Source organism: Manis javanica, chromosome 6, assembly GCF_040802235.1.
Source record: "Manis javanica isolate MJ-LG chromosome 6, MJ_LKY, whole genome shotgun sequence".
NCBI classification, from domain to species: domain Eukaryota; kingdom Metazoa; phylum Chordata; class Mammalia; order Pholidota; family Manidae; genus Manis; species Manis javanica.
The window spans coordinates 6,916,225-6,940,943 of NC_133161.1; the positions used below are offsets into that span (position 1 = coordinate 6,916,225).

Consider the following 24,719-nt stretch of genomic DNA (forward strand, 5'->3'; position numbering starts at 1 on the left):
CTTGGGGGGACTCCAAGCAGCACAGGGAGATGCCAGTGCTGGTGCTAAGCTGGGAGAGAATGACGCCCACTGCCCACACCGTCAGCCACTGAAGTGACGTTGTCCATGATTTCTCCTCACTTCTCTGCAAAACTCAGGCCTGAAGATCTGTTCTCTCAGGGACGTAGGAAGACTGTAGGAGCTGAAGGCCCCCTCTACAGACTTCTCAGGTGCCTTAGATAAAACTCCAGTTAGAAGTCATGCCAAGACACCAAGACACTGCATCTGGAGTCTGCAGTCTGGGAGGTGGGGTCAGAAGTGAGAATCTCGGGCTTGGGCTCAGATGTGTTAACTTTGGTTCACATCCTCTGTAAGTGGACATCTCTCTCTCTGTCTCTCTCACGCACACACACACACACCAATAAGAATGAGATAATTAAACATTAACATTACAAAGTTAAAGAGCAGTGAATATAAATTTAAAGTCAGGATAAAAGCAAGTGGTCAAAGAAAACAGAAAGAAGACAGACTAATAAATCCAGAGCTGGTTCTTTGGAAAAAAAAACAACAATCTAATCAAGAAGAAAAGGGTGGAAACCTACACCTACAACATAAAAAAATGTGAATAAGAAATTCCTAGAGAAAGAATGGAAATTAAATTATAACTTTTGTTCAACTCTAAGGAAATCAGTGAACACTGAGATTAAATACATGAATTTCTGGAAGATAAAAAATTATCATAGATGAGAAAGAGAATCTAATTAACCAATTAGCATAAAAGAAATCCTGGGAGTTGTCAGCAGGCTACGCCCACAAAAGGCTCCCGTGGCTTCGCAGGGAATGCCAGTGAACTCCAAGGTGCAGGCAACGCTCTGTGCCTGTGTCTCTCCCAGGGTGATCCATGGACCAGCAGCGTCAGCATCATCTGGGAGCCTTTAGGCATGCGGACTCTCAGACCCTGCCTCTGACCTACTGAAGCTGTCGTCATCAATGGCTCTCAGCGACTCTAAGCACATCAGAGTTTGGAAGACACTTATTTGAGTCATTTCACTGGTCAGAGAGAACTGCAGAAGCCCAGCACAGTGGGCCTGGGCATCACAAGACAGAGATCCAGGTGTTGGCATGGTCCGGATCTTGTCTGGAAGCTTTAGGGAAAACTTTGCTTCCAACTCATTCTTGTCATTGGCAGGATCCAGTCTTGGTGGCTGTAGGACTGAGGTCCTAGTTTCCTTTCTGGTCATCCGGGACCTCCCACATCCCTTCCTAGAGGCCTCCCACATCCCTTGCTGTGTGGGCCGTTCTACTTTCTTTTTATGAAGTTGGTGCACTTTTAAAACCCTTACCCACCACTCCCCAGGGAGGTAAAAGGATGCTGCACACCCATGTCACCCGAGTTTTACTGATGTAAAAACAAAACACTAAACTAAACAGGGTTTCAGAAAGATGACTTTAGGTATGCTGTGAGAGAATGCTTCACCATGACCAAATGTGGTTAATGCTAGGAATCAGTTTGATTCATTATTTGGAAACCTATTACTATAATTCACCCCATCAATCTATCACAGAAGAAAACATACCATACATGTTGGAAAGGCATTAGATACTATTTTCATCTACCCCTGAAAAGATCTGCCAAACCAGGAATATATATATATAATCCTTAAGCTATGTATGCATATAAGATGTGCGTGCATGTAGGCAGAATTCTAAGATGGCCTTAAGAGTTCCAGCCCCCAGTGTGTAGACACTTTCTTCCAATTATATTTGCTCAGCTACTCATCTGGGTACTGCCGTGATGGATTTTGCTCGTATAATTAGGTGCCAAATCAGCTGACTTAACATAGGGAGTTTTTATTTTTATTTTTTTAATGGCTTTGGGTTTTATGCCTTGCCAAAAGAGAAGAACATAGAAATTAATTCATCAGGAAATATTTGAAAGTTATCTTTATACAAATTTTGCACAATGTGAAGGGAAGATACAACACATAGAAAGATATGCTCCTGCATGAAAGAAATTATTATTTAAAAAGATGTCAATTATCCTTCAATTAATTTATACATAAAAAATAATATCAGTAAAGACTGTAGACAATCCCAATAAAGTGACCTGAATCCTAAAATCACATGGGAAAGGTAAATGGGAAAGGACAGGAATATTCTGAAAAAAGGGACTAAGAGGGAATTAGGATTATGAGATATTAAATGCTATTACACAAGCAGTCATTATCACAGCTTGCTACTGTCTTGGGAGCAGTCCTGTCACTGTAACAGCTCAGGGGGTCCAGGCAGACTCAAACATAAAGGGCTGTTTGAATGTGATGAAGCTTGGGGAAGGGATGCAGCCTCCGCCAGCACTGCTCGAACAACCGGCTGGCCAGTTGGGGAAAAAAAAAAAGTTGGATTCCTACATTACTCCTTCCATCCAAATAGATTTTAAGTGGACTAAATATGTAAATGTTAGAAATAAGACAAAATCATTAAAAAATGTGATTTTAAAAATAATTTCTGAGCAGAGTAGGCTTGACGCAGAACTGGAAAGCCACTAAAATACTTAATATTTTACCACGTAGAATTTAGAAATTTTTACATGGGAACCCCGCAAATTCAAAACACAGCTCAAACTAGGAGAACATTCAAACACACAGTAATCTACTAATTTCCTTCACGTATAAAGAATTCTTAAAAGTCAAGTAGTAAATGACTAACAAATAGGAAAGAATATACACATATAACTAATTCTCTGGTCAAAGAATATAAGTGGGCAGTTCATGGAAAAATACATGCAAGTGACATTCAACATATTCAAAGATACTGAATCTTATGATTAATGAAATCTGAATTAAAACAGTCAAGTTTCGTGTTTTCCAATGAAATATATTAAAATTTAAGAAACTGTTTTGATGATTGGTGAGGCTGTGGGGGAAAAAGACACCTCATATCTTATTGGATTAGCGGTACTGTATCTAACAGCTATCAAAACGAAAAATCTATCTCTTGACTCAACAGAATCATGTGTGCAAAGCTAGTCACTATAAAAACAAAAGATGGGAAAAACTTCAGCAACCACTGATCAGAAATCTGTAACTCTGTTATATTTGAGTTGAGTTACATGAATGTGCTTCGTTCTGCAGAAAAGCAGAACTTGGACCCTTTGCAGAGAAAGTGCACACCAGAAAAGGAGGGTGATAATTGCTCTCTGCACTTGAATAAATGTGTACTGTGTTGGCCGCTGGCGGGGACAAAAGACACATAAGATCATAAAAAGCTTAGGTATCAGAGATAAAACTCATTAGTCATGCAATCCTAGCTTATGGATGAAAACAGGGATCTGCTCAGAAATAATGAAGATGTAATTTTAGGAGCTGGAAAGGTTATTTTAAGAGCTTGCAGGTGGTAAAGAAAACCAACTACCAGCTTGTAATTATGAAAAAAACTGAATAGATACACGAAGCTTTCAAATGTCCATCATACTCATAGCTCTTTTGCACATGAAGATGTTAAAATATTTTATCTTCAGATATTGGAAAGGAAATCTGGAATACAGACAAGAAATCAAATCATGCAAAATCATGGCAATAGAGGCAGGGCTGCCTTCAAAAACCAACTCCCTGCTTCCAGTGGTTAAAGTACGGTGATAAGCGGAAGCCCTAGTTCTCAGCTCACAGTACCTGAATGGACTATATCCTGGAATCTAACTGGGCCATGGGGTTGTCACAACAGTGATCCCAGGTACCATATTCCATCCAGTTCCCAATTCGTTTGGGAGGAGAGCCACATTCCTAAGAGAGATGGTTTTTCAATTGTGTGCCAGCCTGAGTGAATCCACAGGACAAGGCTGGGTTTGGACCCTCCTGGATTCCCAGCCACCTCTGACCTTGGATCTGACAGCAGGAGAACTGGGCATGTTAACTGTGGTCCACCATGGATTTTCCAAGTCCCACCCATTTCCCTCTTTGGGGATGTGAGCATTCTGGTCAAGAGCCTCTCAGTATCAGGGGTAGGAGCAAACCAGGTTAAGCTGACACTCTCAGTTCAGCCACCAGCACCTTCCAAGGGTGAGTCTCTGGGGCTTTTCTGGGGGCACAATGCAGTTGTACACTAATGCACCTCGTCAGAAACCATGCAGCATGTGCTTAGAAAATGTACAAAAATTCTGTAACGTACAAGAAGTTCTGTTAAGTTGTAACCAGTTACAGTCTTTATAACTAGAAGATTCCTTAGGAAATGAAATTTTACATCTTAAAGTGCCTTGTCTACCTTAATATTTCAAAAAAGATCCTACGATGTGGCCTTTGGTCTGATGTATTCTGTGACAGATATCAGAAATGTGGTAAGACACCCCAAGCCTTGGTATGAATGCCTTGTGACACAGCTTGACATACAGCTGGGGTTGCTCCTTAGTGAAGAAATTTATGGCATCAGACTCTGGGATTTATTTTTTTCTGGTGTTTGTTTTGTTTTTATATTTTACAGAATGTGCATTGCCATCTGTGGTTGTCTTTCTGGGAGCAAACCCACGTCTTTCCAAGGAAATAAGATTCCCTGAATTTGACAAAGAGCAATAACAGAGCCCATAATTCTCAGAGGTGAATCACACCAATTGTCTGGTGTCCTGCGATCTTTAAGTGAACCAGAACCCAGGGCTGGGAGATGCTTTTTCTACCTTGTAACTACTGTTCTAAAAATACCCCAAGAACCATAATGATGTGATTTAGAAACAGGCTGTACCTATTATCAAAGGTGAAAAAAAACACAGGCAGAAAAAAGATTGATTGTATGTTAATAGAGTAGAATTGGTTTAAATCAAATCAATACAATTTTATCATTTCCCTCTATAAAAAAATGTACTCTCACAGACCCATGCCAGGCCCTTGTGTTTGTCATGACCTTGTCATACTGTCCAGTGTTTTCTAAACTCCAATCATGTAGGAATCACCTTCATGTATTTTGCCATATCCATGTAAAACCTAATTATTATTTATTATTTTCACTAAATTGACCCAGTTTCTTAAATAAATGTAATGACAAAACTTTATAACCCTACTGAGTAATTCTATTTCTTGTTAAGGCAGTAAACAGAAGCCTGCTCTCTCTTTATTAAAGGGTGAGTAACAAGGGTGGGGAGAGGTGTTAAAGGCATGCCAAAACCAAACGGAAACTTCCTCTCTGACAAAATTAAAAGGACTGAGAGAAATGAACAGGAAGTAACTTCATATTATGTTATGTAATGCCAGGTCTACTTTCTTCCCATAGTGATCTGGTGACCGCCTGTCCGGGCCACCATGTTGCACTGCTCCAGGAGCCACAGACTGCAACGCAAACGGCTTCCCAAGGAGTTGTGCAGTGCACAGCCTGACCAACTGTAAATGTCCCTCGCTTTGGAAAACAGTGGCAGAGCCCAAACTGCATTAGGGAGGTTATGGGTAGCTCAGTCAGTAGTGTTGCAGAAGGGAAAAAGGATCTTAATCACACGAAACCAGCACACCTCAAATACATTCTGTTTTAAACATTTGATATCATCTAAGATACAAGAAAGACATGTAAGGGAGCAGAATGAATGCAAAAACTAAGGATAGATGTCTTAAATTCTACTTTCCAGGTCTCTGCAAACATCCTGGTGTAAATATGAAGTGAGTAGCCTTAGTCGAGCACCAAGATCCTTTTAGTATTAAGGAATTGAATAATAATTAATAAAGACTCCTATTCTTCACAGTATGGAGCATGCTTTTTTTTTTTACATTTAAAAATAAATTCCCATACTTCATTTTCAAGTAGCATTTTAAAAAAAATTCTTTCAAATTAACTTTGCAGCTGATTCAAAACATTGAATAATAAATTGACATCTTCCTCAAATCGAGGTCCCTTCCTGGGTGCAGCGAGTCCTATAAAGATGCACTTTTCCTGCGAGCCGCTGAATCTGGCCCCACACTATACGTTTCTCCTTCCTTTGCTTCCAGTCCGTTTTTCCAGTCACAAGTAGGTGATCGGCTCTCCTCAAGTTTAGATAAAACCACTGTCCAGTCTTGGTGGGCTTCCTTATAAAACGGTCAGAGGAGCCCAGTCTTTTGCAAACTTATTGCTACAACCTTTCAATTTGTGCTTTCACCACCTAAAGCTTCATTGTTTTTCATAAACTGTCTTCTGCATTATTTAGGTATTCAATTTTCTTTTGGTAACATTCAAAGGGCTTACCAAGGGGCTGTTAATAAGCTTCTCTCCTAAATGGTGAGTGATTCTCAATCTTGGCTGCACTGGAATCATCTGGGGAGGTTTTACATTTATGGACACCTGTATCTTACCCCCAGAGTGTCTGATTTAATTGGTCAGGGGAGCAGCCTGGATATCAGGATATTTTAAAGCCCCCCCAGGGAATTTGAAAGTACATGTGAGGTTGAGAACCACTGCACTGTATTAGTGCTTTCCAACTTTAATGTGCATATGATAAGCCACCTGGGAATCTTGATAAAATATAGATGCTGATTAAATGTGCCTGGGGCAGGGGCCTGAGATTCTTCATTTCCAGCAAGCTTCCAGGCGGTTCTCATGCTACTGGTTGGGGACCACATTTCCCAAGGCACCACATGGAACAATCTATTTCCAAATGTCCTCTATCCAAAACAGCACTAATCAGCTTTCACCTTTATTCTCTTCCTGTCCTGTACCTACACATCCAAGTAGCACAAGATTTATGGCTAGCAATGACATTTTTGTATATATACTGTCTGTTTATGAATATCAAAAAGTGAGGATTCTTATTCTATGCACACATGCAAGATTTCCTGGAAAAAGCAAAACCCTCAAATAAGAATTCAGAAAGATAAATTTAGGCTCCCCCAAAGCAGGGTATAATTGCTAATGTGCACACAGAACTCCAGAGTTGGTATGAAGATTATTTTAAGCTGAGGACATTAAGTATTCAACTGATGCAGGAAGATCTCTTTGATATGTACCTTATCTGATTAAAAGTAGAAACTTCTGGGACATGAGACTATCATGAATTCCCTCTTCTGGAAGCCTTTTACTCCCAGGAAAGAGGCCAAGAGGAAACCTAATGCCCTCTCCAGAGAAGTTTCATGGACATGAAGATGACAGAAAGATCATTCACACCTGTATGAGCAAGCATTATCACAAACTTTATCTTGTGTTTTTCTTTTAGAAAACCATTAGTTCTTTCTGCAAAGGCCTTTTCTCCTCCATTTTCTCTATGAAGTAAGGAATATAAGCCTTTAAAGTTGACCACTTATTGAGCTGCTTTTTTTGTAAGCTCCTGTATGCAAGTGAATTAACTTTTCTTCTCCTATTAAACTGCCTTTTATCAGTTTAATTTGCAGACCCCCATGGGCTCAATGTATGTTGGCAGAGGAAAAGTTTTTCCTCCCTGACACTAAGCCACTGGAGGCTGCTGCTGCATAACCTGAACTTGCCTGAACTCGCCTTTGTGTCTTTCTCTGTCCCCTGTTTATCCCCCTGCCTCTTGTTTTCTTTCATGTTTCCATTCACATAAAAGAAAAAAATCAAACATGTCGTCTAAATAAGACTTCTATCTCATAGTTCATGAGCTGTTTTCTGTCCCTTTAATCATGTTCACGAGACATAGACATATTTCTTTATAAGTATTTCCCTAGTTATGGAAATAGTTGAAGATGAAATTGATACCTGGTGTGGACCAGTTGCTGTACGAACTCTGCTCAAGTGCAAGAGGAAATTTTCTGAAAATGGACCTGTGGATAAAGTTTGGGTTCCCATGGCCCGGATCCTCACCTGAACCTCAACCACTTGATGATGGAACTGGCCTGCTGCTAGGCTACTGCTTCCACACCCGCAGGCAATGAGCTATTATTGACTGAGTCACTATATAAAGAGCTCTGCCCAGTGCTCTGGGTGGAAGCAGAGACAAGAATTACAGACCTGCAGGCTGCTGGATGCAGATGTAATTCTAGTGCTTGACCTACTGCTGGGAGAACAAGCCGGGTAATAAACCCTTTCAACTCAAGAACGTTCCATTGTCATTCCTCGGTCTCACTGAGTCTATAGTGAACTTGCCTGGGGCTGAAACCCATTGGCAAGACAATTGGCATAGTCGGCAGGATTCACTGTTCGCCAAGGAAAAGATCAGGCTGCCCTATGGGAGGGGTGCTTTAGCAAGCTGCCCCTGTGAACGGGGGGACAGTCAATTGTCCCTCAATGGGCATGTAGCCTGAGGTGGCTTGCCTCCTAGAGGGTTTGGCCCCACCCCAGGACTGGAGGCAGGTGGAGGTGACACCTGAGGCAGGAGGGGTAGCCCTTGGTATAGTAAGTAGGTCCTTTGAGAAACAGAGTGCCCATGACCAGGGGGCACTATAGGTTGGTTGCCTCTCATAGCATTAAAGAAGTCTACAGATGAGAAGAACATGCTCCTGAAAGAGACACAAGAAATGGCAGCACGAGAATGCAAGCTGTGAACTGCTGTGGATTCACTGAGGTATGAAATGGCCCTAATATGAGAGGAGGCAGCACAAGAACACTAGCTGTGAGGTGCTGCTGAGGAGGTAAAAAATTCATTGGTGACTGAAATGGCGTCACTAAGAGGTACTGTGAGGAGGTAAAGGCCATGAAGGAAAAGGATGGACCCCTGCAAAAAGCACAAGAAGAGGCAGTGTGAGAACGTGAGCTGCGAGGTCCAGTGGAGGAGGTAAAAGATTCCTTACAGAGTGAGACAGCAGCGCTGCAGGTGCTCCGAGGGAGGCAAAGGCCGTGGAGGAGAAGGATGTGCTCCCGAGGGAAGCACAGGAAGGGGCGGCATGAGAACGCCAGCGGCGAGGCGTTGAGGGGAAGGTAAGAGAGATATTGAAGACTGGGCCAGCACTGCTGCAGGGCACTGTAGAAAAGGGAAAGGGCGTAGCAGAGGAGGCGCTCAGGGGAGGGGAGAGACAGGTGCCATCGGCCCCGGAAATGGAGGAGCTGGGGAAGGACGAAGGGGTGGTGCCAGAGGCACTGACTCCTCCTCTGTTGAAAGCATGCCCAGTGGTAAAGAAAATAAAGATGTAGCAACTGAGGGTTCCTCCAGGAGAGGACCACCCCCCTCCCCAGGTCGTGGAGCACTCTGTGCTCCGCTCCTACACTGAGGCCGAGCTGGTGGATTTGGGCTCCCGGTTTCAGCAGAAGCCCTCAGAGTCAGTATCAGCTTGGCTCCTGCATCTGTGGGATTTAGGAATGGATGGAATTTTTCTGTTGGGATCAGAGATGGGGAAGCTGGCTTCCCTGACAGTGCAGCCTGCCTTGAGGCAGCGATTACAAAATGCACATCAGACCCCAGGGAGTCACTCCCTCCTCAATTGGCTTCTGGCTGCACTTGGTGCTAAGCGGCCCAATCAGGGTGATCTACCATCCTCCCCTGCTAGCTGGCAGATGTATGCTGAGCTCCAACAGGCTATCAGAGTGAAACAAGCCCAAACTAGGCATTAAAAAAAAAGCCATCTATTGTTCAGAGAGTTATGGCGCAGATGAGTAGCCTTTTATTGCAGGGATGAGAAATGTTGCGCTTCAAATGGCTCCCACATTCCTCTTTGGGCCTCTAGTGGCCATTCTTGCCCCTCAGTTAGGGCAGCCCGTAAGTGATGTTACCCATACAGTAGCAGACTTAGGAGAGGCTGAAGCATGAGGGCATGGAAAGAAATAAGGTCTGCACCTCAGAGGAAGAATTTAAAGGGCCCCATGAAGGTTATGAGGACCCAGATGTGGGTTGATTTAATAGGGGAAGGAGCAGACAGAAGGAAATTAGATGGGAAGTCAAATAGAATCTTAACTGGATCTGTGGCAACAACTGAAACCAGAGCAGCAGTTTCAGCCACTAAGAATGAAGAGGCAGAGGCCAGACACAGAGCCACAAGTCTGGCCTGTGTGTTTTCAAGACTTCCTGCTGGAGAGCGAGCCAACCTCACTTGAACCCACATAGGAAGATGACTGGGGAACACAGTCTGATTGAGGGGAAGGTTGAGGTACCTGCCTTGAGGGACCAGGGAGGTACTGGAGACCACATGTTGAAATATCTACTCATTGGTCTCTGGTGAACATATGTGTCCTGCCTCTGGTAGACACGGGGCTGAATGTACAGTGATTTATGGCAACCCTGAGCAGTTTCCCGGGACCTCCACTATCATGGATGGATATAGGGTAAGGCCATCAGAGTGAAACAAGCCCAAATCCCTTTTGGAATAGGGCATCTACCCCCAAAGGGGTATACTGTGTATATCTCTCCCATCCCCAAATATATTGGGGATTGGTATCCTGCGGGTCTATGGCTGTAGATTACTGCAGGTGAGTTCAGACTGAGGACACTTGTGGTGAAGGCAGTTCTGAGGGGACAAGCTAACTACCTGCCCATAGCTTTACCTGTTTCTCAGTGGGTGACTAATACTAAACAATTTACCTGGAGGGCATAAAGAAATTGGAAAAAACCCTCCAGCAACAGGAAAAGGTGGGTATTATAAAGCCCACCCATAGTCCTTTCAATTCCCTAGTGTGGCCAGGAAAAAAGCTGGGTGGCTCCTGGCGAATGACCATGGATTGCAGAGAACTGAATAAAGTCATATCCCCTATGCATGTTGCCATCCCCTCTATTGCAGACCTGATGGATACCCTCAGTCATGAACTAGGAACATACTATTATTATTGTTGTAGATATTACTAATGCCTTCTTTTCCATTGAAATTGAGCAGGAAAGTCAGGAACTGTTTGCCTTCACATGGGAAGGATGGCAATGAACTTTCACGGTCCTTCCACAGGGATACCTCCACAGCCCCACCATCTGTCATGGACTTGTAGCCCAGGACTTGGCTACATGGGAGAAACCGCCAATGGTGCGGCTGTACCATTATATTGATGATGTCACGCTCATGTCCGATTCTCTTTCAGATCTAGAAGGTGCAGCACCTAGACTGCTGCAACATTTACAGGAGAAAGGATGGGCTGTGAACAGCACCAAGGTTCAGGGACCTGGTTTGTCAGTCAAATTCTTGGGGGTCATCTGGTAGGTAAAACTAACGTTATGCCAGAAGCAGTTATAGATACAGTACAGGCCTTTCCTACCCCTACAACTGTACCATTGTTACAGGAGTTTTGGGTCTTCTAGGCTACTGGACAGTGTTTATCCCACACTTGGCACAAATTCTGAAGCCCTTATACCAGTTGGTACAAAAGGGCAACCAGTGGGTCTGGGATGAGACGTGTGCATCTGCCTTTACTACAGCAAAACGGGCAGTCAAGGCCATGTGGGCCTTGAGTGTGATAGATCCATCAAGGCCCTGTGAGCTGGATGTTCATATGACTGAAGACAGTTATGGCTGGGGTCTCTGGCAGTGGCTTGAGTGAACTTGCCAAACTATTGGATTCTGGTTGCAACTCTGGAAAGGAGCAGAGGTATGATACACTTTGATAGAAAAACAATTGACTGCCATGTATCACACCTTGCTGGCTATAGAACCCATCACTGGACTCACCCCGATAAAGGTAATAACCACCTATCCCATCTTGGGGTGGGTATGAGACTGAACCCAAAAGCCAAAGAGTGATGTGGCACAAACACTCACACTGGCTAAGTGGGGTGCTTACCTATAGCAGTGTAGTGCCCTCTGTAATAGCTGCTTGAGTGGAGAACTCCAATGCTTATTGGGGCCAGTGACATATACTAGTGAAAAACAGGAAGAATTTACTTCAGAACCATTAGTAGCAGAGAGTCCCTACTGGGAGGGAAGAGCCCCTATACCCGAAGATGCATGGTACACAGATGGCTCCAGCTGTGGGAAGCCCCCAAAATGGAAGGCTGTAGCTTTCCATCCTAAGACTGAGACAATATGGATGGAAGATGGTGAGGGGAAGAGCAGTCAATGGGCAGAGTTGTGGGCACTGTGGCTTGTGATCAGCCAGGAGCCCTCCTCAGTGTTGTCTGCACTGACAGCTGGGCCATCTATCGGGGCTTAACCCTGTGGCTACCGATATTGTACCATGCCAACTGGTTGGTTGGTCACCAACCCCTTTGGGGCCAAGAATTGTGGCGAGACTTATGGACCTATGGTCAGACTAAAACAGTTACAGTATATCATGTGACAGGTCATGTGCTCCTGGCATCCCCAGGAAATGATGAGGCAGATGAACTGGCCCAGATACGTTGGTTAGAAGGAAAGCCTGCTTCTGATATAGCCCAGTGGTTATATTGGTGTTTGTTGCATGCAGGGCAAAAGAAAATGTGGGCTGTAGCCCGTCAGTGGGGAACTTTGAAGAAGTTAGCAGAGTTTCACAGCAACATGGGACAATACCTAAGGGGCCAATACCCCTTGTCTGGTGGCGGATAGACTATTTTGGGCCTCTGCCTGTGTCAGAAGGGTACCAATATGCCATGACTTGTGTGGACACAGCTACCGGACTTCTGGTTGCTTTTCCTACAAGTTGTGCAGACCAACAGACAACCAAAAGAGGCCTGGAGCATCTCTTTGCAGCCTAGGGCTGACCACAGGTAATTAAGAGTGATCAAGGCATCTACTTTACTGGACATGCACTACAAGAATGGGTGCAACAGTTGGGAATCAAATGGAAATTTCATGTTGTGGATAAAGTGAAGGATCCTATGGCCAGGATTCTCATCTGGCCCTGGTTGACTAGCTCACTATACACGTGTGGGCAATACGTTGCTACTGACTCTATATAAAGAGCTCCGCCCAGTACTCTGGGTGACAAGGTGGCACAGTGGCATGGCTACAGGAGAGCAGAGACTGGAGTGGTGGCAGTGCTGAGGACAGAGGCTGAGGTGGCTGTGGGAGCAGAGAGGCCCAGAGGCAGAGACCGGCTTGCTGCATGCAGACTCGCTCTGAGTGGATGGGATTCTACTGATTGACCTGCCACCATGGGAATAAAGTTGGGTATAAACCCTTTCACCCCAAGAATGTTCCATTGTCATTGTTTGTTGTCACTGAATCCATAGTGAACTTGCCCAGGGCTGAAACCCACTGACAAGACACATGTACCATACAATCCTACTGTGGCAGGCATGATAGAGAGGTACAACTGTTTGTTGAAATCTGGACTGAAGTCAGACACCAATAATCTGTGGGGATGGTCAGTCCGTTTAGGGACAGTGCTATGGCATTTGAACAAGAAACCCTGAAAGGGAGCCCTGAGCCCCGTAGACATGCTAATGCATATTGCTGCCTCCCCTACACAACTGCAAGTACAAACCAAGGAAGAATCGTTGGAGCAGAGGTTTGGCCACCAAAGTAGTATCTTGCTGCCAGCACCAATTGCACTAAACTCTGGAGACTCCATTGAGGGGACATGGCCTTGGGCATTTTGACACATGGACCAATGATGGCTGGCTCTCCTGGCACCCTGGGGACAAGGTCTGGAAGCTGGCCTCCTGTGTATTCCTGGAGTAATAGCAGAGCGGCCCCCAAAGATCACAGTAGTATATCCTGAATGGCCAGGAGGTAGGAGCATATTACCAGGGAGTTTTGTTTTATCATCATGGCCAGTACATGCACCTCCAGTAGCACTATATACAGACCCTTCAGTAACCCCCACAGGGAGAGGGGTAAAGCTATGATATACTAGACCTGATGGGACCCCCTTCCTGCTACAGTCTTACCACACTCTCGTGTATGCATCGTACCTGATGGACAAGATTTGCCTATGTTGGTGTCATTAGAACACGTGTCTTATTGCCCTTAAGGTCTTTGTGGATTGGGCACACACCCTAGGAAAAAAAACCCTGCTACTTGCTGGGGTGCATGGAGCTCCCTATCCGTACCACTACTAACTGTGTGTCATGAACTCATCTGAGTAGAACTGGTTTTGAATACAACTGAAATAACCTCCTCAGGCTTGAGGATTATTATAACTTTTGCTACCTGTATCAAAATTTTGTTGTATCTTAAATTTTGTTTTTATCTCTATGTCGTTGTTATCCTCTGTTGCTGTTGCGGAATCTGGCTACAATGCTCCAGCTTTCCTGCACAGGGACCACTGAGGAAAACTGAGAGCATGTCGATTGTGAGGCGAGAATCCTGGAGGGGTCTAGTGTGGATCAAGTGAAGTTCCCAAGGCCAGGATCCTCACCTGAACCTCAACTACCTGATGAGGTAACTGGCTTGTTGCTAGGTTACTACTTCCGTAGGCAATAAGTTATTACTGGCTGAGTCACTATGTAAAGATCTCGGCCCAGGGCTCTGGGCGGATCCGGGCAGAGATGGAGGAGGGTTACAGACCTGCCGACTGCTGGATGCAGACATAACTCTAGTGCTTGACCTACTGCCGGGAGAACAAGCTGGGTAATAAACCCTTTCACCGCAAGAATGTTCCACTGTCACTCCTCGGTCTCACTGAATCCATAGTGAACTTGCCTGGGGCTGAAACCCACTGGCAAGACAGGACCTCATGTTATACAGTAAAGGCCTACCATAATATCTGGGTTGCAGACCTTGATTTGAACAGCAACTGAAACAGACTCTTCCCTATATACAGTTTCATTACATCAATCAAAAGGATGACATTGTCATGCATGAAGCATGATTTAAAAAAAACAAACTCACTTATTGTCTAGCCCCTAAAGCTGTATCTCACAGACCCGACAGCAAATACTTTCCTAATTAAGGCTTAATGAAAAGGAGCTCATATTGGTCCAAAGTAGCATCTAAATGCTTCTGCAACTAGCTTCTTGGCAGCTGACCACACATGCCTGCGGCCTCATGCAATGAGTTTCTGTAACAGCCTAAGAACCTGTGCATTTCAAAGATCATGGGCTGTCTCCATCCACTCTGGTGCTGGGAGGAGTTGATCTGTGAAATCTTTGTAACTCTGACATATGTCTTTTCTCATCTCTTATTTTCACTCTGACTTTTTTTTCTTTCAACATTAGGAATGCTTTTCTTTGTTCAAACCAGCCCATGAGGAAAAACCAGCCTGCTGTGTAATCCTAAGAACATGCATAAAAGGGAATTCTCCATAAGTACCCTTGGCACTTGGTGCCCTCCCATTACAGGAATCCATGTGTGAGGAACAACGAGGATCGTTTAATCTGTAAATTGGCTCTTCTGGCTATGGGGTGACTGTCGTTTCTTTCAAAGCTGCACAAAGCTTTGCTCTGCAAATCCTGACATGCATCACAACCCCCAGAGCTGCACTGAGCCTGATACATACCGGGCCAGGGGGCGGAATATGTGAAAAGCCACCAAACACATGATGCTTACATGGTGAACTGTTACCAGTTAGAAGTCAGGGTGAGAGCAGGATTTGGAAGCCTTTATTGGACAGTCAAGCATCATAGCAACAATAATCATAATAACTACATTGTTAAAATTATTCAGGTAAACTTTCTAAAAGCTTGCTACATGTCTATAACTGCACTAAATACTTTAAATACATTGTCCCACGTTAGCACTTGGTCACCTCTCTAAGGAACAAGGTCAGTTTCCCCAAGTCTAAAATGGTGGCAATGAGGTGGAACTCAGAATTCTATGCAGGTCAGGAACCTGCCCCTATTTAACCTGCTGGTAAGAGGCAGTGATGGAACTGGAACCCGGGTCCCCCCCACTGCCTTGTCACCACTGTCCCCTTCCTGTATTTACCTTCGGCCAGCTCATATGATGCTTTGGAGACCCACTGAATGTTAGATGTGGAGGTCACTTAGAGGTCACACCCTGTTCTGCACCTTACGGGTGAAGGAGAGGCTTAGAGAGGTGACTGAGTTGCCCAAGGTCAGCCTGGGTCGACCAGAGAGCGGGAACCATGGGCTCTCCATCCTTCAATGTCGTGTGGACAATGCACCTTTTAAAAATGTGGAAGCCTATGGGATTATTCAAATAAAAAGAGTATTGGGACCTGAATCTCTTACTGCTTTAGGTAAATCTTCTCTTCTGACATTAGCACCTGGACTGTGGGACTGCAAATGAGAGTCCTAAAGGCAAAGGTGAGAAAGTGATTAATCAGATGATCCGACGGTCATGTCGCAGACATCAGTTCAAGCATCGCAGTATCACTTGCATGAAATGTCAATAATGCCCATGATCCTGACCTTTGACTTATTTACTTCTGGCACTGAGAAAGACGGCGGTAACTTTTGAGTGTTTGATATGTGTAAGCACTCCTGGGCTCAGAGGTTCCTTTGCTCCCTTAATTCTCCAACAACATTACCAACCAGGTTCTGTTATTAATCCCATTTGCAGATGAGGAAACTGAGGTTTAAAAAAATAAAGCAATCTGGCCAAGACTACTTTTGACTTTACCTGAATCCAAGTGATCTAAGTGCCAGGGGTCGGTGGCGGACGACATAGGTGAGAGGGTCAGTGGGGAGGCCCCGCAGTTGGACTCCACCAGCTCGCCTTGAATGTGGACCTGAGTGGACGCGTTCGTCTGCCTCAAGGCTGCCTTGAGAGGGGCAATCTGGTTGAACTGGACCCTGGAGAGGCACCCGGTGAATCCTGGGGTGTTGTATTTGTGAATCTCTTGGTCAATCTTCCTCGTTTCTAAAAGAAAAAGGAAGAGAAAATAAGAATCTTCTCCTACTCATTATATTCCAGCTGTAAAATATACTTGTCTTTGAATGCTTGTGTCTGAATTTTGCTCTCAGGTTTCAGTTTAAGATGTTATATTCTTTTATACGAAATATTAATGACTCAATAAGACTTAGGGATGGAGGCTTCACTTTTAAAGAACCTTCTGTGTAAGTAGAGGACATGGTGGGTGAGGAGACTAAGACTATATTTGTTACAATAAAATATACTCATGATTACCTTCCGGATCTTGTAATACTGCTGAAACTAAGAACAGTCTCTTGTTCTGACTGATTTTTCTCCTTCCTTTTTCTCTCTTACAGATATTGAACAAGGCTTTCTGTTCAGCCCTCCTGGCAAATTATGGTTCCATTTTGTACCTCTCTCTTATTTTCACCTTCAGAATTATTTTTTTAAAAAAGGAAAAGAGAGTTCCTATAGCCTATAATTGGGCATTCTTTTCTTCAGAGTCCAATTCCCTCTGAATTCTGAGGTTTATAGAATCCTGGCTAGTATCTGATGGGTGTTTTGGGAGTGAGAAAACTTTCCCAACTCAATCATAAACTTACATTTAAGATTCATCACCTCCCCCCAGTTTGTAAGCTCAACAACTTTCTAAACTAACACTCAGATCACGGGTGGGAGTTGAGTCGAGGCATTTCCAATGTACCATTTCAATTAACATAACCACACTGGTTAAATCAGCAGAAGCAAGTGTTCTTTTTGACCTGCAGCTCCAAGTTTTAGAATATACTCAGCAAAAATGAACGCTTGAAGGAGCCCCGGACCTTGCTGACCAGCAGGGATCACAAGTGAGGTTTCTGGACCAGGAACATCAGCCCTGGGGAACTTGTTAGAAACACAGAGGGTGGGCCAGACGTTTGCGTTTCTCCAAGGCGTCCAGGCGGTTGTGCAGCCTGCTGCGGCTTGAGAACCACAGGCACAGGCCATGATGGTGCGGTGCGGTAGGCCCGGGTGCCGGGCAGATGGCGCTCAGAGAACAGCGCAGCAGCTTGTACTCTGGCTGGAAGATTATGTTAACACAATTACCTTTTAAATGGAAGGACAAGGATGTGAAAAATTTACCATTCCACTTAAACTGAAAAACCAGGGTTTTGGAAAACAGAATACTACCTACTTTTAAAAAATCTAAATTCAGAGGTGTTGTTTCTCGCTGGGGAATGAATACAGGTGAAGTGGTCTTGTATAAAATTGACTCCCCATTAATTAAAGAATAAATTGGTGAGGAAGGGAGCTTTTAGGCCTTGGGGGGAGAAGAAATGGATGTATGGATTATTCATCACATCAGAGAATCAGTTCAATAACTGACCTGCAGTAGTTTCATGTGAATTTTGACTAACAGAAGAGATGAGACAATGGGGATGATGAAGAATAGCAGTTGTGGTGATTCTAATAGGGTCTTACTTAGACAAGTATGGAAATAATTTTTAATGACTCTATAATTTTCTCCTACAGCAAATTTCAGTCTGTGACTCTGAGCTAGAACGTGCTCCACTTGGGATGGGGAGGCAGCTTGCGGTCGCTGTCCTGAGGGTTCCTTGAGGGGCAGGAGCCGATCCATGGCAGCAGGCTCCTCAGCAACTCGTGCTTCATCTCCTGGTGTAGCACCAGAGCTCCTTGTTTTAGGTTCACCACCTCGCCTTCCATGCAAACGGTTCAGGTGTTTGGTTTCCATCCCTTCCCTCCAGCCGTTTGCCTTCCCTTGAAACATCCTCAGGCCAAGGAGACCCAACGGGACTCTGATCCCAGGTGGGAAGCAAGACTTCAGCCCCTTGCTTCCCTGAATTCCTGTCTGGCTACACCTGTGGTTGAGGCACCAGACCAAATGGTTGTCGTGGGGGCAGGAGACTGCGAACAGCCTCAGCTCTGTCTGCTGCTTCTTGCCCATAAATGGAGAACTTTTTAGTCTGTCCAGCCCTGGAGGAAGGCTCCAGAAGGAAGAATCAAGGGCCTGGGAGCCACTGCCACGTGGTCGGATCTCAATGCAATTCAGTTCAAATTCAGTTCAATCCATCACTAGTAGCGGGAAGACACAGACAAACACAAAGCTTCGCCTCGAACAACTCACAACCTAGCTGGGGAAGAAGTAACCAGCCAGCCAACTAATACCCCTGAACCAATGCTGTGTTACGGCAAGAGTTAACATTTATTGAACCCCTAAAACATGCTAGATGTTTTATATAAATGAGACATTTAATTCCCAGAACAACCCTATGGAGAGGGAGGACCATCACCTCCATGTAATGTCTGAGGAAATGGACCCTTATGATTAAGATGCCTTGGCTACTGAGACCAGGCAGACTGACCCCAGAGCTTAACCACTATAATTTTCTGAGCTGAGACACCATGTATTCGGTAAAATCATGAAACTCTGTGGTAAACCAGGGAAGCCAGTTTGCATGGGCTTTGGAGAGTGCTGCAGAAGAGAAACACTAGAACTAGGAAGATCCTGATTTTCTGTGATAAGAACACTTAAGATCTACCCTCTTAACAAACTTTTAAGTATGCAATACACTACTGTTAACTCTATGCTGTAGAGCAGATCTCTAGAACTTGTTCTTCCTGCCCAAGTCAAATGACGTACCCTTTGACCAACGCTGCCTAATGCCCCTCCCCGTGGCCCCTTAGGAACCACCACTATACCCTTCTTCTGTGAGTGACTATTTTAGACTCCTGATGTAAGTGGGATCATGTAATCTGTTCTTCTGTGTCTGGCTTATTTCACTTGGCATAATATCCTCCAAGTTCATCCATGTCAGAGGAAATGGCAGGATTTCCTCAGTAAGGAGAGGCGCCCTGAAAGGTTGGAGAGAGAAAGTTTAAGATTAAAAGGCTATGGCACTTAGAAAGTGTGGGCGACCTCAGAGAGAGGAGCCCAGGACTTCCTTTTTTTTAAGGCTGAATAATATTCCATTGTGTGTATATACTGCATTTTCTTTATCCATTTATCTGCTGATGGACATTTGTTTTCATGGTTTTACTACCATAAATAATGCTGCAACGAATGTGGAGGTGCAGGTATCTTTGAGATCCTGATTTCAGTTCTTTTGGATATGTGACCAGAAGTGGGATTGCTAGATCATGTGGGGGTTCTATTTTAATTTTTGAGGAACCTCCACACATTTTCCATATTGGATGCACCATTCCACCTTCTCCTTAATTCTTCACATCCTTGCCAATGTTATCTTCTGTAGAGGTAGGTCTTGAGAAGGGAAGGAAAGAGAACTCCAGGTTGAATTTTTTATGAGGTTTGTTACGTTCTGGGACCTATGTTCTGGGAGTCTGATGGGGTCAGAGCTCAGGGCCAGATTGGGAAGAGCCTTGAATGCCATGTTAACAGGTTTGCATTTTAGTAGGAAGATCAAAGATGTTGCAGCTGCAGAGAACTGTGATGGGAACTGTATTAGAAAGATAATTCTAGTGGCAATATAGCAACTGCTCTGAGCACATGATGGGATTAGCCCCTCGGGCCCCTGCAAACTCCCTGGACTAAGACAGGGATTCTTCGTCTTGCCATAGGGCCGAGGCAGGGCTCTGCTGCAGACAGGAAAGTACCTTGTTCTTCACTGGTGCCTTTTTGCCTTTGCCAAGCCATGATATAATCTGCAGTGAATCAGTTGTGGTTTTGTTTCCTCGGCTAGAGATTTGGGTAGGGAACTTCTGACCTCAGCTTCCTTTCATACGGCCCTGACACAGCTTTCTAAATTTAAGTAGGGCAAGCTTTGAAACTGAGCAGGCACCCCCCTGGTGCAGCCCCTTGGACTTTCCTTGCACCATGGCCCTGAGCCCTCCAAGCCAGAGTACAGGAGTTGGAGTAGATAGTTACTGATGATCAGGGCCATGGGCGTGTGCAGGGGCCGAGGCGAGGCAAGGGTATAGCTTAGCTTAGATGCAAATCAAGGTCACAGGACTGCAATTCCCCTCGAGAGCTGTAGATCAAGTCTCGTCCCATGTCCTTGAGCTGTTTCACCGGAGCTGAGAGTCCCCCAGATGGACCCCATGCCCACAGCAGGATGGGACGCCGGACTAGCTGGACCCACAGGACTGATGACTAAGACTGTGACTTAATGCGCAACCAGTCAGATGCCTATGAGTTCATCACATGTCCTGAGACCCTCCCTCATGCTTTTCCCTCTAAAAACCCCTGCTTGTGAGTCCACAGGGAGGCCAGGACCTTCCGCTCCAGCTCCCGGCTCTCCTTGTCTGGCGCCTTTCTTCCCTGCACCCTGTTGTCCGAGTTCAGCTCGCTGCCTGTTGGGCTTTGACAACAGCTTCCCTATCACACTCCAGAAAACGAACAGTGTCAAAGTAGCGTCTACCTGAGGGGTCCCAGTTAACATGGGGTCCCCAAGTCTTAAAGAGCTTTCCTGAGTGTCTCCCTCTGAGAGGACACAAGGCAGACGGCCAGAGGGGAGCTGCAGGAAGGGGTTCTGAAGGTGCATCAGGACCCGGGGGGCTGGAGGGTGGGAGGCGCAGGGGGCTTTGGCAGAAAGGGCCACGGCAGGGGCGCAGCCGTGACAGTGACCCTGTGGGGTGGACCTGGGCTTTCCCACCCTCCCGGGGGTCCTGTGCTCAGCTCATTCTTTAGCCTTTTCCCTTTCTTCGTCTTCTCTCTACTGAGCCAAACCCCCAGTGTTTCAACTGCTGCTCCTTTCCTGAAAGGCAGCAAGTCTCTCTCTCTCACACACGCACACACACACACAAATCAGTATTCCCAAAGCCAGACAGCTTTCCACGCCCAGCTGATGTGCCTGTAAAGACTCCTGGCTGAGATGCACTCCCCTGGGGTGGAGAGCAAGAGTGACAAGGGACAGAGATTCTTCAGGTCCAGGTGGGTCCATCTCTGGGCCACACGATAACAGTGTTAAGGAGCTTCTAATATAACTCAAAATTGGTACATGTGTTTAGTATTTTTTATGCAGTATTTCAAACAACCCTTGCAGCTGGATAGGATTACTCCCACTTCATGGATGAGAAAACAGAGGCTTACAGAACTTAAGGCTTTGCCAATGAATAAACATTTATGTTTCATTTAAACAACAGAGAAGTCAGACGTTTTGTATTGTCCCAGATTTCTCTCTGAAAAATACAATACGTTGTTTTTATATTCATTTGATTCTGTCATTTCTAGTCGGAGACTATAGAAATGGCACGATGAAGTCTTTTTTCTTAAAAACAATTTAAATAATGGCTATTAGATACTGCTTTAGGGCCTTGTTTCATTAGTGACTGAACAGTAAGGTTTTCAAAAATGCCATGAATCGGTGTCAAAGATTTGCCAGCATCAATTAAAACACCAGCGAATTATGGAAATGCTTGTCTGGAATAAAAATCTGAATTTAAGAACATCTAACAAATGATAGGAAAGCTATCACTTTAGTGCATTTGAGCTCATTACAAGTAAATTATGTTAATCTGCAAAATTGATTGGACTGGTCTCATACTGAAATCAAATATTAAAATACGATTTATTGCTTTCTGCAGAAGATGTCTTGGCCAAGGTGTAATTCAGGGGAAACCTCCTCTACAGAAAGCACATTTTAGAAACGTAGAGCAAGCACTCCTGAAATTAAATTCTCAAGCGGCAATTAGTACTTTAATGGCTTGTATTTATAGCGATAAGGGTTATAGAAAATAGCCCACTTAAAATACTGATATAATTCCGGGTAAAACCTTATAGTGAAATGCTCACAATACGTTTAAGGAGAATGCAGCAATTACATTCACAGTGCATCAGCCTGCTTTCCAGCTTTACTGTCTCTGTTGCTGAAAACCAAGTGACAGGCAGGAGTGGGGAGAAATGCAGAGAAGAGGGCACCTGAGCAGGTGCATGGGAGGTAACAGCCAGCTCCACGCAGGGCAGACGGCGCGGGAGGCCTCGGCTGTGGCTGGCAAACGCGTGGACGCCGCCTCCTCCATGGGGCTTTCTCGTTTTTCCCTGGAGACTGCCTAAACTCATCTATGTTGTCCTCTTGGGTGTCCCCTGGGGTCTGTTCATCAGCTGAGTTTTGTTACGTTTATGTTTTAGAGTTTTCCATCTATTCTCTTTTTTGGAGGGGATGTGATATTATGAGATAAGCAGCATCACTTAATTTTTTACTTTCTATGAAACAGAACTGAAAGATCTTAGAATGTCAGCCAGACCTGATTTAAGGCTTTTGAGAAGGATCTCTTGTGTGCCCCTCACTGTGCCAGGGGCAGGGAAGTCACCCTTTTCAGGATTTGTGGCAGATTTTTTAAGAATTTTAAGAATCTTGAAGAATAGAGGTGGCTGATCTTGGTTCCGGCCTAGCAGCACACACCTTTGCTCCGGAGAGGCTGCAGGTACAACTGCCCCAAAGCCCTGTCCCCCTCTACTCCTCCCCTTTGCTCTGGGGGGGATCCCCCCACTGCTGGCACCAGGGCTGGCTGGAAGTAATGCACAGACTGGATGCTAAATAACAGGGTGAAGAAATGATTCCTCCTCAGTTCTCTTCCAATTCTTCTAAAGAGGGTCTCAGGTTGGCTCAGGCTGGGCCTGGACTTTTTACTGATCACACTGATATTTGCTATTTTCTCTTATTAACAAAGAGAGAGCAGACCTCAGGCCTGGACGCTGCAGCAGGCAACAGTATAGAATCTTGTAATATTTCCACAATGTCTATTTTTTACTGTACATATTGTTACAGCAATCGATACTGGTAATTCCCTTTATGGTCCTGCTACAAAATTTCCTTTTAATATAAATTTATTTCAGCACAAATGGTGAGGCCATTTAAAGAAAAGTATTACGTAAGTAACAGTAGAGCAGGTAACTGGAAATGGCAAAAGTGTAACCAGAGGAGGCAAAGATTACGCTGTTGGTCCTCAAATTACTCTTCTTTGAGGAATATTGTTGTGGAGGAACTTGGTGCTCCTCCAAATCCCTTAATTTTCAGCCGTAAGCACCTCTGTTCTGTTACCTGGAGTTCCATCCTCTCCCCGCCCTCTCTGGTCCCTGTGATTATGCAGCACTTTAGAACATCAGAGGCACCCCCATCCTTCAAAAGAGCTCCAGTGGCTTCCTCCCAGATCCTGTTCCCGGATCGAACCACCTGGACTAGGTGTGTCCGTCCCAATCCGCGCCTGCCAGGAACCCAAACCTGTGCCTCTGAGACAGAGCAGGGAAATGGGGCAAGGGTCATGCCGTAGTAAAAGCTACTTAGCTTGCGAAAAAGGCCCAGTTTATTCTTTAACTTAATCTACATGCTGTTCTTTTTCTTCAGCCCCTTAATCAATAAGCAACTTCATAACCAGGATGAGAGACAGACCTCTGGAGCTCGAGCAGACCTACACGGGAAAAGAATGCTGAGATCTGGATCAGCATAGTCACCTGAATAACCGCATTCTTAAGACAAAACATCAAAGGAATTATTAATCACCTGGATACATCAAGCCATATACTGCCTCCTACCCAAAGGCCCTATAAAACCCCAAACCCCAAACCCTCTCTGAGGCCGCCGGCGCTCCGGTCTGAGTAAGTATTGTCCTATCAAATAAACTTTCTTACTGCGCCACCCTACTGCACTTGCCTCTGAACTTTTTCATGATAAAGAACTTGCCAGCCTCCACCTCCAGTGTTAAGTGTCTTTGTTACTTTGCTATTTCATTCATATTTCTTATCTTAAAACAATCCTTTTCCTCCCTCCCTGTTTTATTTCAGACTGGTAGGGAAGTGGAAGTTCTCAGAACATGATCTCACTCTATCCAGTGTTCCACGGCTCCCCTAAATCCTGGGGTGGTAGGCACTTGGTCCCTGTGCCACGTGGATCAGGCAGACACTGGATGTCAGGTGACCCTGGCTTTAGGAGTTGGCCAGGGTTCCCCCCACGCCAAGCAGGAGTTCAATGAGCTTCTCTTTCTTCCCTCTCTTCTTCCTTGCTCTCTACTGCCTGCATGACCACTCACATTCGCATCAACTCTTGCTTTAATGAGTTCCTTTCTTGCTGGCAGCACTTGTTTGACCTGATGGAGAATTCTTTCCTGATCAGAGTTGAGAGCCTTCCCCCTGTCAGGATAGAGGTTTTGCCAAGAGCACAGGGAGAGACCTCCCAGACTCTGCTGCCCAGCGATGTCTTTACTAGATTTACAGCTTCCCTGAAAGCAGAGATTGAGTTCTTCCCAGTGTCTCAACAGTGTCCCGCACAACGTAGGCACCCGTGACTGCACGCATGACTGTGCCTG

At 45.0% G+C, this 24,719-nt stretch overlaps 1 protein-coding gene across 1 annotated transcript in view; it reads right to left on the bottom strand.

The window, feature by feature from the left end:
• CNTNAP2 (contactin associated protein 2) overlaps positions 1-24,719 on the bottom strand; it is a 1,951,112-nt gene that overhangs the window by 21,442 nt on the left and 1,904,951 nt on the right. Inside the window, exon 22 of the mRNA XM_073239854.1 lies at positions 16,230-16,469. Within this exon, the coding sequence (XP_073095955.1) occupies positions 16,230-16,469 (240 nt within the window). The remainder of the gene's footprint in view (positions 1-16,229; positions 16,470-24,719) is intronic.